The sequence below is a fragment of the Pinus tabuliformis genome, chromosome 4_2 (assembly GCF_031772625.1).
Source record: "Pinus tabuliformis cultivar Carrire ecotype Pingquan chromosome 4_2, CPIR1, whole genome shotgun sequence".
In the NCBI taxonomy this organism is placed as follows: Eukaryota; Viridiplantae; Streptophyta; class Pinopsida; order Pinales; family Pinaceae; genus Pinus; species Pinus tabuliformis.
Window position 1 is genome coordinate 697,881,244 of NC_142304.1, and position 17,014 is coordinate 697,898,257.

Genomic DNA, 17,014 nt, shown 5'->3' on the forward strand with positions numbered 1-17,014 from the left:
TTACCTGATCCTGATGCTCCTTTCTGTGATGTTTTCTTCTGCTTAGCAATCTTCTCAGGGTTAGGCACTGGGTTTGCTGGTGATTTCTGAGGATTTCTCCGAGTATGCCTCACAAACTGAGCCAGAACTAAAATGTGGAGTTGCCACCAGGTAGGTTCTCCAGTAGAGTCGCCAGATAGATGATTACAACCATAAATGTGTCCAGACTTTTTCTATCATCAAAGCATGGAACTATGTTGTTCTCCCAGGGGGGTTGAGCTTCAATCTCCTCTCCCCGGCAACGGCGCCAATCGATGTTATCTCCCTAAGAAACTCTCCTAGGTTGTAGCTCGGAGATGCTCGAGACATCACAAACTCAACTCAATGTTGGAAATGGATGAATGGAAGGAATGATGCATATTCAAGCCAGATAACCACTCCTACTTTACTTAACTCCAGACATGCGTGAACACCCCCAGACTACAAGGCTTTAGACCACCAATTACTCACAGTTCAAGGATTGGGTGAATATGGAGAATACTGACCATACCAGCAGATGCACAGGACCCTGTGATGGCCAGCAGCAACTAGTAAAGAGGTCTGCAAATCTAATTCCCTAGTGTACAGACAGGATGACAGCTCTCTGTCATTAAGTGAAAAGAAACCTGATTGACAGATCCACTAATACACACAAGATTATAACACAGAGGTGGGATGACAGCCCCTCTAATGCTAAACATCAAGAGTTCAGGAAGAATGCATATCAAGCACAGCCTAGAACAGAAAAGAGATGGAAAGTGAGCAATTAACAGCAAAAGAAGCTTGTATTAGCTGAAAATGCTGACGAGACGCTGCAAGTATCAAAGCAGTCACAGTCTCCAGAAGTTGAACCTTACATCAAAACAACAACCATCAAGCCTGATTACCTCTTGTTTCTGGGTATATATAGAGTTTTATTACAAAGATATTCTGCTACTCTAGGTGTGGAGGGGTCATAATGGACCACCAACCGCTTTAACTGTCTGATAGAGTCTCTGGTGAAATTTGCCTGTGAATTTGATCTTCTCGGATGCTCTGTTGTACTTCTCGAGCAGGTGGAGTGTCGTATGGAAGAAGTTCCATGACTATTAAATGCGTTGATTTGCTCGAGGCATGTCCTTTTTCTTCTCAGCCATCCTGTTTGTTGAATGCGGTGGTTGCAGAGGAAATACACCATGTACAAGTAGATGGTCGCCTTCGTCCTTCGGGTGTATGGCATGATAAGGGTGAGTGGACTGCATGACGGATGTACGAGTAGGGCGGAGGAGAGACATCGGCCATTGGATCGCGTAGATGGACGGCAGACAGCGCTTGGAGGGAAGTATCAGGAGGATACGGGAGCAAAGTGATCGCGAGCCATTAGATCTCGAGCAGACAGATCCAACGGTTATCAGGCAGAAGAGATGCGCGGAGGTTAACGAGCGGGGACTATGGTTTTGGCGGTAAGCGGTATTTATCGCACCGCCATCGGGGGTTGGGCGGTAATCATACGAGGGCTTGCAATTACAATCATCGCACGACACGTGGCAGCGGGAACCGCTTTGATCGCGAATTAAGGCCCGGGCAGCTCGCAGGAGCGGGAGGAGCAAATGTCGTTCAATCGTGGCGGGGATTGATCGGATGGCGCAGATGTGATCGCACGGATTTTCGACTGATGTGACAGGGAAATGGTGTATTAGGAATTTCGCAAAGGCGTGCGGTTTTATGGGTTTCAGAGTTTTAAAAGCGCTTTATGTGATTTTAGACAGAAGCGTGTGTAAAGGAGGTGAGAGAGGAATGGGTGAGGGAACGGAGCAAGGCAAGGAGAACCGGTGTAGACCTTCTCTGAGCAAAAACTAAGGACCAAGCTTACTTCTGCTCCTCGGACATCAGCAACATGTAGCAGAGCTAACAGTTAGCAACACTATTTCCTTTGTTGTCCTATTAGTACTGCTGTACTAGTTGCCTTGTTGTCCCATGCATCTATCAGTCCACAAACAGCCCTCAATAAGCCACATGGTACTGCTGATTTCTGCCTTGGGTTCTGTGCATGTACTTCACTGGTTAGGGCACACCAACTAGCCTAATGTATAGGGAAAATACCCCTGTTTTCCTTGTCCTTAGAGGTGACTGCGGCCTGGTTAGGAGGTCCGTTCTAGGTCTCTCGTCCATCCAAACTTCATCTCCCAATTGTTGTTAGCAGTCCCTCACTGCGGCCCTATGAATGTGTCACTAAAACTGCCCACAAATCAGTCCTATGACTGCGGCTGCCCTTCCAACAGTCCTTTATTGCTGCGGCATGATAACAAGGGAACTCAGCCCCTTCTCCAACACTTCGGACCCCTCCAAACAACGGCTAAGACTCCTGCTCAATACGCTGTCCACACAGTTGTTCCTCAGCCTAATCTGCCCAGCATTATGCACTTGGAACAACCCTTACTTACCACGCTGTCACCTACAACAAACCCTCACTACAACCCATAAACTTGAATGCGTTAGGTCTGAATTAGATCAACGTTTAGGGTTGGATTAGACCAGCGTTTAGGGTTGCCTTCCATCTGTGTCTACGGTTGCCTCTTTTCCTCCAATGACTAGGGCTTCCACTCCTAGATTTCTCTTCCACTAAAACCCAATACAAGTGGAGAGAAATCAACATAGAAGTGTGTGTGAGAAATGACTCTCAAGTCATCTCCTTTTATACTAAAATGTTGAGCACATGTGGGGTTTATTTGGTTGTTGGCCGACCTTGACGAATTGTCTTATAACACAAATAAATTCATAACTCCATGAATGCTTATCAGAATCGGATGATCTCTAAATCAATCCTACACCTCTCGATGAGAGGGATCCAAGAAAAATATCAGCTACCATAAATAAGATGACCCACATGGAGTTTGGCCCTAGTTGCCAATTTTAACACTCCCTCTCAACTAGGGAGAACTCCATCCGCTGATCCATATGTCCGACTGTGCTATCTTTTGCTATCAGTGCCCTACACTGCTCTGCTTTGCTGAACCATGAAAAAGAAGAATTGATCGAGAATGTCTCATACCATTCCCTACTGACCCGAGGTCAGTTTTATTGATCCCAGATCAATATCAAAAGAGAGTGTCTCAAACCACTCATACTGATCCCAGATCAATGGAGGTCATCCTAGCATAGGGAGTATGGTAGATACAACGATGTGTCCATCGATAGTACTACTATGGTCCCTAACCCATTTCCCTGCTCATTGGCCAGATGAGAGGTACTTCCCATGAGTCCCAGATTGCATGGGTAGGATGCCTCGACAGGAGAATCATTCATCTTGTCCCTAAGTCAACTCGGGGTATCACAGGGGAAGGCTGAGCCATTCACGCTGTACACAGCACACCATTAGGGGAGGGTGAGTTGCCCTATGGTCGCTGGTTGCTCCAATAAGTACCCCAAGCCCCTCGGAGCTCCGAGAGCCCAATGCATGCAACATGCAGGACCCTCATAAGAGGGTCTCTCAACAACTCCAAGTCATTCGAGAAAGTCACAAATTTGACCTTTCCCCGTTTTTTCTCAAAATGTCTGCAACCTATACATCAATCTCAATGCGATGGAGCCTCCTCACTCATCGACGTACCATATCCCAAACAAGGTAGTATCTTATGTCTATCTACCGGAGCAATCATAGAATACAAGATTCTTCAACAATTGAATCCCCCCTGGTTGTCACAGAGTATCACGATGGTATTCATCATGTGTACAAACAGCTCGCTGAAGAGCTTCCACAACCAAGCAGCTTCACACGAGATCATACTCGTAGCTATGTATTTGGTTTCAACAGTGCTTATAGCAACTGACTGCTGCTTCCTGCTCATCCATGATATCGAAGTAGAATCCAAAGAGCACCCGCACTCAGAAGTGCTCTTGTGATCCTCCACACTGCCTGCCTAGTCAACATTCGAATAATCATGCAGCTTCACATTTCCGGCAGTGTATCTCAATCCATGAGAGATTGTGCCCCGAAGATATCTCAGAAGATTCTTGGCACCAATCCAGTGAGGCTCAACCATATATGAGCTCATCATGCTAACTTCAAAACATATGTCCGGACGGAAGTTCACCAAGAACATCAATGCGAACGAGTTTATGAAACTCATAGTCATTTCCCAAATCAGGTCCGACATCACTACCATATAACTTCTGAAAGCTAAGATCCTCGAGGTAGTCATGGGCTTGTAGTTTATCATTCCACATTCGGAATCCAACTCCCTCTTACTTCTGCACATGAGAGGGTCTGCACATGTCAAAAATAGGTCATCCTCAGAAGGCGCCGATATGAGAGGTTTATCATCTACAACCTTCGAGCAATGGTTTGGATCGGCTTCACTCCTAGTGAATCTCAGCTTCATCAAACAACTATCAATCCTCTCAAACTAAGCCCGGGGTGTTTTGCTTCAAGCCATAGAGGGCTTTCTTCCACCTGTACACATGAGATTCCCGATCATGAATCTCAAACCCCTCGGGTTGTTCCAAACCTGTGGACCTGCTACATGAGGGGAATGGTCCCCTTGTAAGATTTTCCTTCGATACATCTTGGACATGTACCTTCATGCTCTTCTTGAATTCAGGCATCCCTGTCACCATCTGACTCACATTGGGTAGGGCCCCATAATAATTAGACTTCCAATGCTATAGATGAGATGTGACAATTGACATGGTCCCCAATGGACCATCTTGCAACTTGATACAAATTACCAACCCTGAACCCATGGGTAAAAGCATCTTTGAAAATCCTATTTTCAAACACGTACCTTTCCATCGATGAATGCCACCCTGAAACCTTTGACTTCCATTACTGAAATGGACACCAGGTTCTTCTTGCGATTAGGTACATAAAAGAGATTCTGTATATGAATCGAGTTACCCTCATTATATTGAGGGGTAACATTTCCTACACCCTTTCCGGGATAGGTGGCATCGGCTCCAAGTATAATCCCACTATTGTTTCCATCTCTTACCAAATTCGAGAGAGCACCCTTCTATCCGATGAACGAGTTATTGTCTTTATTTCAATATTTAAAATGCAATTTCCACTTGATATCAAATTTGAAATTTCAAAGTGAATGTTCATGTTTAAGTTTTTAAATGATTTATTTTTCTTGTTGTAAGTTGGAAGATTTCAAAATTTATATATATTATAATTTATAAAACATATAATAAATATAAATTATAATATATTGCCAACAAACCCATGTACCCTGTTTCAAAAAGTGACACACCCGTCCCTGAACCCACGTTTCCTGGGAACATAGATAAATAATTTTTTTGCACTTTCATGTTTATATAATTTTGTATGTGTTCACTTATATTATTTATCACATTTCAAATAAAATTTTGAGCGTTAGCACTGAATATTTACCTTTGACTTTGTTATAACGTCAATATACGGCAAAAGATATTATATGATGAAATTCATATAACAAGATCGTGAGCCGATACCAATATCTAGCTATGGTCATATTTTAACAGCACAGCCTTTAGGGCAATTTTGTAGTCCTATAAAAAGAAATTAATTTGTTGCACTTTTGTGTTCAAATAATTTTGTATATGCTTATGTCTAATATTTATCACATATTAATAAATTTATAGCCTTAGCACTGAATCTTACATTTGACTTTCTTATTAGTGTCATGTCTAACAGGTTGCGACACTTCCTTTAATTGCAATCATACTTCCATTAGCAAATCCTATTGTTGAAGTTCTATTTCAAAGATTTGCCTTTGATGCATATGCAACTGCAGCAGTTTCATCTCTTTTAGTCTGTTGTAAGTATCATTGTCAGCTTCTCCTGAGAACAAATTGATCATCTAAATCAATTTACGATGTGTTTTGTCTTTATTTTCAAGTTGAAACAAATACAAATTCCTTGAAATGTTTGTCTCAGTAGTATTATATATGCAATTTACTTATAAAATGTTATTTTAATTTTTAAATTCTATCTGTTAAGTTGAATTTGTGTTTACTATTTAATAATGGTCAGACCATTAATATGATGATGATTAATGTTCACTAAGACTGAAATGGTCTTTTGAGTCAGTAATGTTTTAATAAAACAAAGTAACTTAGTGACTTCTTAAATCACATATTTTGCGGTTATGTTGTGGTGGTTTCCCAATGTATGTCTCTCTCACAAGACTTGTCATTATGTATTGTTCATTACACATCATATTATAAAATCAAGTTATCTCTCAGTTTATTTCTGTGCAAATATTCTGTTTATGTGTATTTGCTGCAGAAATTTCTGAACTTCAAATTTTAACGCAACATAAAAAATTTCACATCTTTCCTAGAGTTTTCCCAGATCTAGTACCTGCGAATTTTCAGACTCATGGTTGATCTGAAATATAGTAAAATAGTAGCAAACAATGGACAATGTTTCACTTCTAAACAACCCCAATCCACTAGGCAATTCAGGACCACAGATACCAAACTTGTGCCATATGTTTCAGTCTTTTGGGGCAATCTTATCGTTCACAAACCAGATCTGAGAATCACTTTATAAAAGTGATAAATACAGCAATAAATTCTATCCTATTGTCTTAAATAGAAATGCTAAATCTGCTTATGGGGCTTTGAGTAGATGGTGATTGGGCATACTATTAAGGCACTCATTAATGTTAAGGTCACCAGTCCAAAACCCATGGGTAGTCCCACCTGCCTAACCAAGCAAAACAATATCAATGTTAAAACCTTGGAAATTTCAGTCTCAATTTACGTCAAGTCAACAAGATATATAAGCACCGGAAATTACCAAATCATGAAGACAGTGATAGCTGAATATCAAATCTGCCATAACTTATAAGACAATTTTCGACAGCTGAAAATTTCATGTATGTATATAAGGGATGAAGTTTGAGTACATACTCTCAACATAAAATATGCTGGTATAACACTCCATGCTTTCCAAAACCCTAGATAGGGAAAAACATGAAAAAACATAACTCCACCAATGATACTCCAACAAGCTAGAGTCAGCACTAGCAAGTACACTGCCTCATGCAAGGCATCTCCTCTCCTCCTTGTCAAGAAGTACAACCAAGGTTTTAGTTACAAACCATAGCTTCAATGTCTCCTTTGGGATCAAACCTTAACCCTAGACTTCAAGATTGCTTAAAAATCTCTAGTGCCTCAAAGACAAGAGAGATAAAATACAATGAAAAATGTGAGAGAAAGAGAGAGAGAGCTCCTTCTACTACATCTCTAAACCTAAGATATATGAGGTGTAACCTCTCCATGCATGGATGATAGATGAGATCATCATGTCCATTGCCTTATTTCCAAGATCAAAACCTAGCATCACACAAGAGGTTTCTTCATGAACCGTAGTGCCTAACTCTTATAACACAAGTACAAAGAAACATGTGTAGTAACGACAATTAGAATGAATCTCACCTTCCTCCATTAATATGAGAAGTATAGGGAGGTCTACAAGATAAGTGGACCTAGTCCACTACAAGCAACCTACAAGATGCATGTAGATCCACACAAGTAAAACTCTCCTCTTACAAGTGACACATGTCAATCTCCAAGGTGATGATGATCCACAAGAAGGGTTCCAAGTCAAGGGTACCCTTTATTGGAAGAAAGTTTTCATTGATGTCAAAGGGGAATGGGTCATTGATGAGTTGGATGTGTTGACCACACATGTGTCATATTCCCAAGATGCAAAGTACAAAGCAGAACATATAAAAATTTTCAGAGTCATCATCATCATGCAACCTCCAGATTGTCAATGTAATTCCAATTTCAACAATCCTGTGGGCCATTACTGTAAAAATGATTCTAGTATGTCTATGAAGCCACGCAAAACATCTAGGTAAGCCTTTGATTCTTAGCAAAGAGTTTCACTCTAGGGAATTTTTTTCCTTAGCTAATTATTTGTGTTTTTCGACGATTATAATTAGTAGAGTTTTTCTCCCACACATACCCCAAAGCTAGAGCGGGGCTTGATCGTAATGTCTTAGGTGAGTCCTAGTGTTATTGAGTCTATGTATATTATCATACTAGATCATCTCTCAAGTGTCGCAGAAGTTGGTTGTGTTGAAATTTCTAAGTCTAACCCGTTAGAAATCCCTACTGCATCCTTTGGTTTAAATTCTTCTACTTGTTGATTACATTAACAAGTTATTTATAATATAAATACTGAAAATAAACACAGATTTAGCCTTAAGTCATAAACAGATCATCAACTGAAATACTGGAACAAACACACAAGGGACACTGTTTTTTTTGGACAATCGTCCCCGGAAAAACCCAATGTGGGTAAACCGGTGCAATAGTTCTGAGGATTTTCATATTATGCAGATTTCTTGAGTACAACTAGGGTGCCAAATTGGCTCACCCAACAGAGAATTTTACACGGCAGTAATACCTCTTCTCGGAGACAGAAATTAGCAAGTCTGCCCCACAAAAATCCTTCCGGTGCTTCACCAAGGCTCTGCGTTAGCCCTGATAGCCTTAGCGTAGCTCTAGAACCCTCTCATCAGCCTTCTGCCTCTCTGCGTCAGCCTTCTGCCTCTCTGCGTCAACCTTCTGCCTCTCTGTGTCAACTCTCTATTCTTCTGCATCACCCACGCAGACCCTTCAGCCTCTGCACAGTCTTTTGCTGCCTCTGCGTGGCTCCTGCTACCTCTGCGTACCCTCCTCAATCACTGTGTTGACCCTCTGGCACTATCTTTGCCTCTCTGTTATGTACTCACTGCCCCTCGCTGCAACTCAGATCACTTGTTCGAAATTTTTTAGCAAACCCCGTTCCAAAAAATTGAACTAACTGATCAATCTCGGTGTGTCTCCAACTGACCCTCAAGCTTCCTCTTATACTTTTCCTGTTGATTCTTCAACGGCCGAGATTAAGTCTCTAATCAATGACTAAGATTAGATTTGGCTTGATCTATGTCATTTAGAACATTCTCACCCAATTTTATATTAATACCCATTAACATTTTAATTTTCCTAAGTTTAGACTTAGGAACCCCATTAAAAATATTAATTATTTTAATATCTCTCTAACCGGGTGGAATTTCCCCAAACCGTTTCTGGGTCTTGGAGATCTCATGCGCTTTAGCCTCTCCACCAATTTTCATGGCTAGAGCACATTCGATGCTACCACAAATCAACACTCCCTCTTAGCGAGGAATGTGCTCTAGTAATGCTCCACCACTGAACATCACACTGATCTTCCAGTACCAGTACCTGTGTTGATGCTTGGCTTGTTGCCCAGCATCCTCTGCACTACTACCGTTTCATGCTTTTGAACCAACCCGAATTATACTCCTGAATAGACTGCCCGCTGTCGTGCACTCAGCTAGAGTAAGGGATGTAGGTACATAGAATGGATGGCATAACATCAGGTGAGGGATGGGCCGGTTAGCAGAGCACCCCACCGAGCAGAGAAAACTTTCCTTTCACCAGCCTTGCCCCCAAGAGATCATGGGCAATCTGGCCTACACGTAGCTCCATTTTCAAAAGGTATAACCTAACTTGCTTGAGGCACCTTTGGAAGGCAGGGAGTGTTACAACGTACGTTCGCTTTTCCGGTTGAAGGGACGAAGTCGCTCACTATTCATATGGTTCACGTAGGAATGAACATCGAGTACTCAAAGGAGTTATTTACCTCCTATACTACTGCCCGTGGCTCTGCCACTGCCACGGCTACATTTGTACTGCATCTCCATCTCAACATGCTGCATCATCTTGACCATAGCACTACCACTGCTAACTGTTGCGCTGCAACTTAGTTACCGAGAAGTAAGTAACTGATCTACCAAAATATTGACATCCTTGTCAGCCTGGAAGCCTACTGATGCTAAAGCTACTTTTGCTGCTATCTTGTGCTCCCTCTGCTACCTCTGCGTTGCTGCAAGCACCACTATGCATCTCACACTACTGCAACCTCCACTGTGCCTCTCACACTGCTACAAACACCTCTGTGCATCTTGCAGTGCTGCAACCCCCACTGCGCTACTACATACCTCTGCACTCTAGCACTGCCTTGTCGCTCCATTGCGTCTTGTTCCACCTGACATCCATCATCCTGCTACTATCATTTTGGGCTCCCGTAGCCTGATATGATCCAAGAGTTTGGGTAACTCAAGGATCCTACCCCTCATCTTCTGTAGTCCTCCTGACTACAACTCGATGTCACCCCACCTCTTCTCTAGAGGTGCATGAGCACTCATGGCGCAATCGTCATTAGTCTCGACTTCTTTCTCCGCCTTAGCCGGCACTGCCTTGGAGTCAGAAGCCTCTCCCTTGTTCTTCTTTGTGGAACACTGGGACGCATAATGACCCAGCTCCACACAATGGAAGCACTTCACCTTGGAGATATCCTTCTTCTTCCTCTTCCCCTACTGTCACGCAGATGCCAGAGCCACATCCTCCTCCTCCTCTTTCTTGATTCGACCACCTTTGGCACTACTCCCCGCCTTGGTTAGCCGTCTAATCTCTTCTTGGCAAAGCGCTGCCCACATCTCTTCCCATCCTGGAAGATTCTCTCTGCCCAAAATGCCTTGGACAAATGTCTCCCACTCCTCGAAGACTACATTCAGGGCAGTCCTCACCATAAACTCGTCATCTTGCATGGCTCCTATGGAAGTAAGTTGGTCACGAATCTCTGCAACCTGAGGAGGAACAGATCTATCTGCTCCCCCTTTTGCATTTGATACAATTGCATCTGATTTTCCAGTAGCATCTTCCTTTGCACAAAAGTGCCTTGATACAATGTTGTCAAAATATCCCAAATCTCCTTTGTCGTGTTCTTCTCGAAAATATGTGGTACGATATGGTCCTTGACCCCATCAAGGATTATGCACTTTGCCTTCGCTATTACATCCTCATACCTCTGATTATCAGCTGGGTCGACTGGGATAGCCACAGTTCTCAAGGCGAAGCCCTTGATGCGATGTCTATCTAGGACTGCCAGGATCCTTGCCTTCCAGATGGCAAAGTTGGAAGCCCCGTCCAAGTTGTCCTTATCCCTCAACCCGTTCACTGCCATCTCCGCTCTTCTTCTAGACTCCCTTTGAGTTTCAACTTCCCTCCTGGAAATCTCCCTCTAAGACCTGATTTCCCTCCTGGAAATCTTCTCGCCAACTGTCGAACTGCTCCTCTCCAATCCTCTTTGCAACTGCAACTCGAATCTGGATTTCGTGGCTAGAAATCCGTCAAGGCAGCGACTCCCTCTACCTTGGTTCTGTCCCATTAGGTATTGTTCTTCTTCGACAACAACAACACCCCACTAGCTTCCTAATCCACAATCTGCCCACAGCTTCCTATGCCCCAGTAACTGAAGAAACTGAGCCTTCCAGCTCTGCGCAATCCCAACAAACGCTGAATCACTCCTCTGGCCAACTATGTCAAGCCTACCGGATTGACTAGGATGACATGGCTCTTCGTGAGCCTCTTCTGCCTCTCTTTGCCTCTGTGCTGGCCCTCTCTCTAGATCGAAATGATGATGCAGGCCCTCTGCTGCCTTCTACTTGGCTCCTGCTGCAAATACTTTTGATTACGTTGGTGGCTTCAATCCTCTTGTGATCTGCAATGCTCTAATACCATGTTGAAATTTCTAAGTCTAACGTGTTAGAAATCCCTACTACATCCTCTGGTTTAAATTCTCCTACTTGTTTATCACATTAACTAGTTATTTATAAATATAAATACTGAAAATAAAAATAGATGCAGCCTGAACTCATATACATATCATCAATTGAAATACTGGAACAAACACATAAGGAACACTGTTATTTTTGGACAATCGTCCTCAGACAAATCCAATGCAGGAAAATTAGTGAAACAGTTCTAAGGGCTTTCTTATTATGTAGATTTCTTGAGTACAACTATGGTGCGAAACTGTCTCACCCAGCAAAGAATTTTACACAGTAGTAATACCTCTTCTCAGAGACAGATATTCAGCAAGTCTGCCCCACGAAAATGCTTCCGGTGCTTCACCAAGGCTCTGCGTCAGCCTTGCAAGCCTCAACGTAGCTCTAGAACCCTCTACGTTAGCCTTCTGCCCCTCTACGTCAGCTCTGTGGCCTTCTACATCACCCACGCAGGCCCTTCAACCTCTGCGCAGTCTCTAGCTGCCTCTGCGTGACTCTTGATGCCTTTGCATAGCCTCCTCAGTCACTGCGCTGACCCTCTGGCACTATCTCTGCCTCTCTGCTATGTACTCACTACCCCTCACTGCAACTCAGATCACTTGTTCAAATTTTCTCAGCAAACCCCGCTCCAGAAAATCAAACTGACTGATCAATCTTGGTGTATCTCCAACTGACCCTCAAGCCTCCTTTTATACTTTTCTTATTGAGTCTTCAACAACCGAGATTAAGTCTCTAATCAATAGCTAAGAGTAGAGTTGGCTTGATCCATGTCATTTAGAACATTCTCACCCAGTTTTATAGTAATACCCATTAATATTTTATTTTTCCTAAGTTTAGACTTAGGAACCCCATTAAAAATATTAATTATTTTAATATCTCTCTAACTGGGTGGAATTTCCCCAAACCATTTCTGGGTCTTGGAGATCTCATATGATTTAGCCTCTCCAACAATTTTCATGGCTAGAGCACATCCGATGCTACCACAAATCAACAGGTTGTGTCGAGAGGTCATGTTTTGATTGTAAAATTTCCCCTTCTATATGGGATGTTTATGTAATAATTGATGTAAAAAATGTTGTCTATAGAAGTTATAGGGGGTATGAGTACTTGATTTTACACCTCAACTCCTAAAATTTCTATTTAGACACTGTAACGATGCAAAATATGTGTAAAACCCCTCTTGGGTCATTTATTTTATTTTCCAGCAAAAAATGTCAAAATAATTGGTTGGAAATTTGTCAAAAAAAATTAAAATGAGAGAAAATTAAATTCTCTCCAAGTGGAAAAATTATTAAAAATTATTGAGGACCTTTCGTAAAAGGAATCAAGTCAAAATATGAGAAAGGTCACATTTCCAAGGTAGAAAGTTCCACAAAAATTCGACGAGCCGGAAAGAATTATTTCCTCAAGAGAAATCGAATTTTTTGGTCCAGGTGGTCATTTTGAATGAGGGAATTTCGAGAATTCTATTTTTTAAAGATTCTCCAGTGGTCTTGTTACCCACCACCTGTGGGTAGTGTATATAGGAGAATTTTTTTTCGCCTAGATGGTCTTTAGCCGGCAGCCAACAACCCCTTACAGCCACCAGATAGCTCGATGTGCCATTATCTCAACCACCTAAGCCAACCATATGGTCCATCACCTACTTGTTATGATTGTATGTTTGAAGGTGGGGCTCCTGATGCCGAAGGCATGACTTTTCATTGGTAAAGTTGAGTAATTTTCCTTGTCATCGGTGCTTTTGGGCATGGATTCGTGGGGGGATTATGCGGAAAGAGTGGGCCATGTCTGTACTATTGTCTCCACTGCCCGATTCTATGGTTAGCCTTGTATCCTAGTCCCGTGGGATCTCCTTTACTGGCCACTAGATTTAGGGTTGGCACTATTTGGGAAATCTCGACTTTGGTTACGTGGTCCCGCTTCTCGACACCACATACATAGCCCCCTTCCACTCATTTTAGCCTTATTCCTCTCTTTTCCCATCCGGGTCCATGTGTCCACTGGGTCCACATAGGGGTAGCCTCCCCCTCCCTTGTCCGCACCTTAGGTCAAGCCTGAAATGATGCCCCAAAGGTTAATGCAACCAAAAAGAAAAGCAAAAACATAATTTGGCCACTCTCAATAGGAAACATACCACAAAATGCAAAAGATGGTCGGGGCATTCAAATTTAGCACGTGGGCAAAAGCCAAACATGAGCTCTACCCCTTATCCATGGCCATCACCTTGGTTCCTATGGGTTGTAGTGTTGAAAAGTAACTAGGTTTGGTCTTCATAATGACATGTGTAATTGTGATTTTATGTAATTGATGAAAAGAAAGAAAAATAAAATTATTGTAATGCTTGTCTCATGGGTTTCATGAGCAAGGAATTTTATTTTAGTAATGGCTCCCATTGTGAGCCTTTAGGATTGAGTCATCTAGTCATAAAAGTCAAATTTAGTTAATGTCATGTATGAAGGACCCTTCTTGGGCATGATACACTTGTATATGAGTCAATAGAAGTGTCAAACAACCCTCCAAGACAAGCACAAGCATCCTCCTACAAGTCGGCTTCAAAGAAATAATAATATCTTCATAAAAAGGACATGTCGGTTCACCAAAAGTCATGTCGACTAATTATGAGACTCCAACCACTATAAATAGGCAGCTCGGCCTAATCTCACAACACAAAAAATTCAGAAAAGTGCAAAATACAAGGGTCTGCAGTTAGAGAAGTGCGAGGTACAGGGGTTTGCGGTCAGAGAAGTGCGAGGTACAACAAGTCTGCAGTTAGAGAAGTGCAGTTAGAGAAGTGCGGTCAGAGCAGTGTGAAGTCTCATCAAGGAAGCCTCTCCCCAAGCAAAGGAGGAGGGACCAGAAGACAAGACCGTTTTGGGCTAAAAATATCTTCACTAGTGCAAAATTGCAGACCTATAAATTTGTAGTAAGGAGGCCGAGAAAGAGACCTATAAAATTGCAGTAAGAAGGCCGAGAAAGTCAAAGTTGAAGACTTATAAATTATAGCAAGGAGGTAGAGAAAGTAACATCAAGCAAAGGGTTTGACTTTTGTTGACTCAAGGAAGAAGAAGAAGTCTTGGTGTCTTGGTCTTGGAGTGACAACTAGGTCAAGGGTCTTGGTCTTGGTATTTGTCAATTGGAATCTCTATAAGAACAAGAATTTGGTCGGGTTTTCCTCTCAAAGAGTGAGAGGTTTTGGCCCTAGCGAATAGCCTATATTCTGCGTCTCTTGTCTTTTTATGGTTTATACGTTGGTATTTATTTGATGAAGAACAACACTAATAACCTAAATACAAGAAGATCCTAATCTAAAGAAGTAAAAAGCACTCACAAGCAATTACTAATAGAAGAGAAATCACTTAATATCTATGCCCTAGATTTCTCAACATGGTATCAAAGCTAAGGTGACAAAGTCGTGGAAGGGCATCTTATCAAGGGACGCTCAAGGATCAAATCTCGAGGAAGGCATCAAAGCAAAGATCATCTTTAAGACAAGATCTACAAAGGAAGCATTATAACCCTTGATCGAAGGAGTCTACAAACAAGTATTGGGATCATCATCAAGAAAAGAAGGCCAAATTAAAGAGATCTGCAAATCAAGTTAAAGTGTTTTGAAGGCTATTCATCCAGAGGAAGCTAGATTAAAAGGCGATGTCATCTGTTGATTTCTGGTAGCATCGGATGTGCTCTAAGCCTCAAAATTTGCAGGGAGGCTATGATAGATGTATTCTAGAATACCCAGAAATCGTTTTGGGAAATTCCACCTAGAGAAGGTTTTATTAAAATAATTAATTATTTTTAATGGGTGCCTAAGTCTAAACTTAGGAAATTAAAATAATTAAAGGGTATTAATTAAACTGGGGGTGAAACTTCTAGAAGAAGACGAGGATCAAGCCAAAATGATTTGAGCCATTGATTAGAATCTAATCTAGGTCGTTGGTTACTCAACGAGAAGATTATAAGAAGAGGCTTGATGGGCATTTGGAAGACACATTGAGTGAGAGATCAGAGATCGATTTTCTCAAGAGAGCAGCGCAACAGTTGTCGGAGAAGTGATTGAGGTGATTTCTTGCAGTGAGGGGCAGGGATAGTTTCCGGAGGAAGATTTCCTGATCCGGGGATACATTGCAGAGGAGGCAGAGAGAGATCCAAAAGAGGCAGTGCAGAGCCACGTTGGGCAGCGTAGGGCCACGTTGAGGTAGCGCAGAGCTTGAGAGGAGATCCGAAATTTGTTGGAGAATCAAGTTCCAGAGCCAGAAGCCGGGGTGTGAGACCGGAAGGGCAGAAAGTTGAAGTTCGAGAGGCAAATTGATCATCTTGAAGGAGTGACGCAGTTCCTAGAAGCTATGACGTAGAGCAGCACAGTGATTGTGCAGAAACTGCGCAGCTAGGGGCTAGCCATTCAGTGGCTGGATCAGTACTGGATCCCTAGTGATAGTGTGAGGTATATCTCACTTGGTGGCAGCAGTAATAGTGGAGTGACGACAATGATCAAGCACAATGGAAAACTGAGGTTCCTAAAGCTAGTGTGATCTACAACAACATAATCCATTCAAACTATCATTCATAATCTATCATTTTCGGTCCTAATGATGGACCCCCTTTGGGGTTCGAAACGTCGACATAATGAACATAATACTGTGGATAATCCGGATCATACTACTCCAACATAATCCATCTTATTCAATTATCTTCTTTCTTTAGGGTGGTAGGGAGGTGCAAGGGAGGAGATCGAAGACTCCTTTAGGTCGTTTTTTGAGAACATTTTCAATCCTCGGGGTGGCAAGATGGATTGCAGGCCATATAGGGCCCAAATGAGGATGGTCTCACATATTGAGATATGAGAGGGCGGGCTAGCAGTACCTTGGGAGTCCCATCAATGAGCAGAGACATGCATTTTGGCCACTTGGAGACCCGTGGGACCACTTTTGTGCCCCAAAGCCAAAACTGGGATCCACAAAGGGAGATTGACATAGATCTAGGGGCCAACCCTTAGAGATTGATTTTAGAGGGCTTTTATACTCATGATGGTACTCATATCCCTCAAGGTCAGCCCTAGAAGGGCCTATGCTAGCATGACGTTAGCATTTCGGGCCTCAGATGTGGAGATTTGTTATATTTTTCAAAGGCTACTAAGTCGGTTTGTGACCTAGACTAGTATTTTCCCATTATTTTATTTGTTTGAGGGGCTAATAGGCTAAATTATAATTCAACCTCCTCATATAAATAGAGGAGGCCTTCATTTTTCATTGATCATCACATCACTCTTGGATATTTTGGACTACTTAAAACTTGTGGAGATATTTTGATCTTTGATGCATTTTGATATTCGAAGCTAAATCATTGTGCTTTGGAGCTATTTCTTTGGATGAATGGAATGGATTATT

The 17,014-nt window shown here is 42.2% G+C and overlaps 1 protein-coding gene across 1 annotated transcript in view; it reads left to right on the forward strand.

The window, feature by feature from the left end:
- LOC149171397 (uncharacterized) overlaps positions 1-17,014 on the forward strand; it is a 421,147-nt gene that overhangs the window by 386,104 nt on the left and 18,029 nt on the right. The window contains 1 exon segment of the mRNA XM_089424078.1: positions 5,672-5,795. Within this exon segment, the coding sequence (XP_089280204.1) occupies positions 5,672-5,795 (124 nt within the window).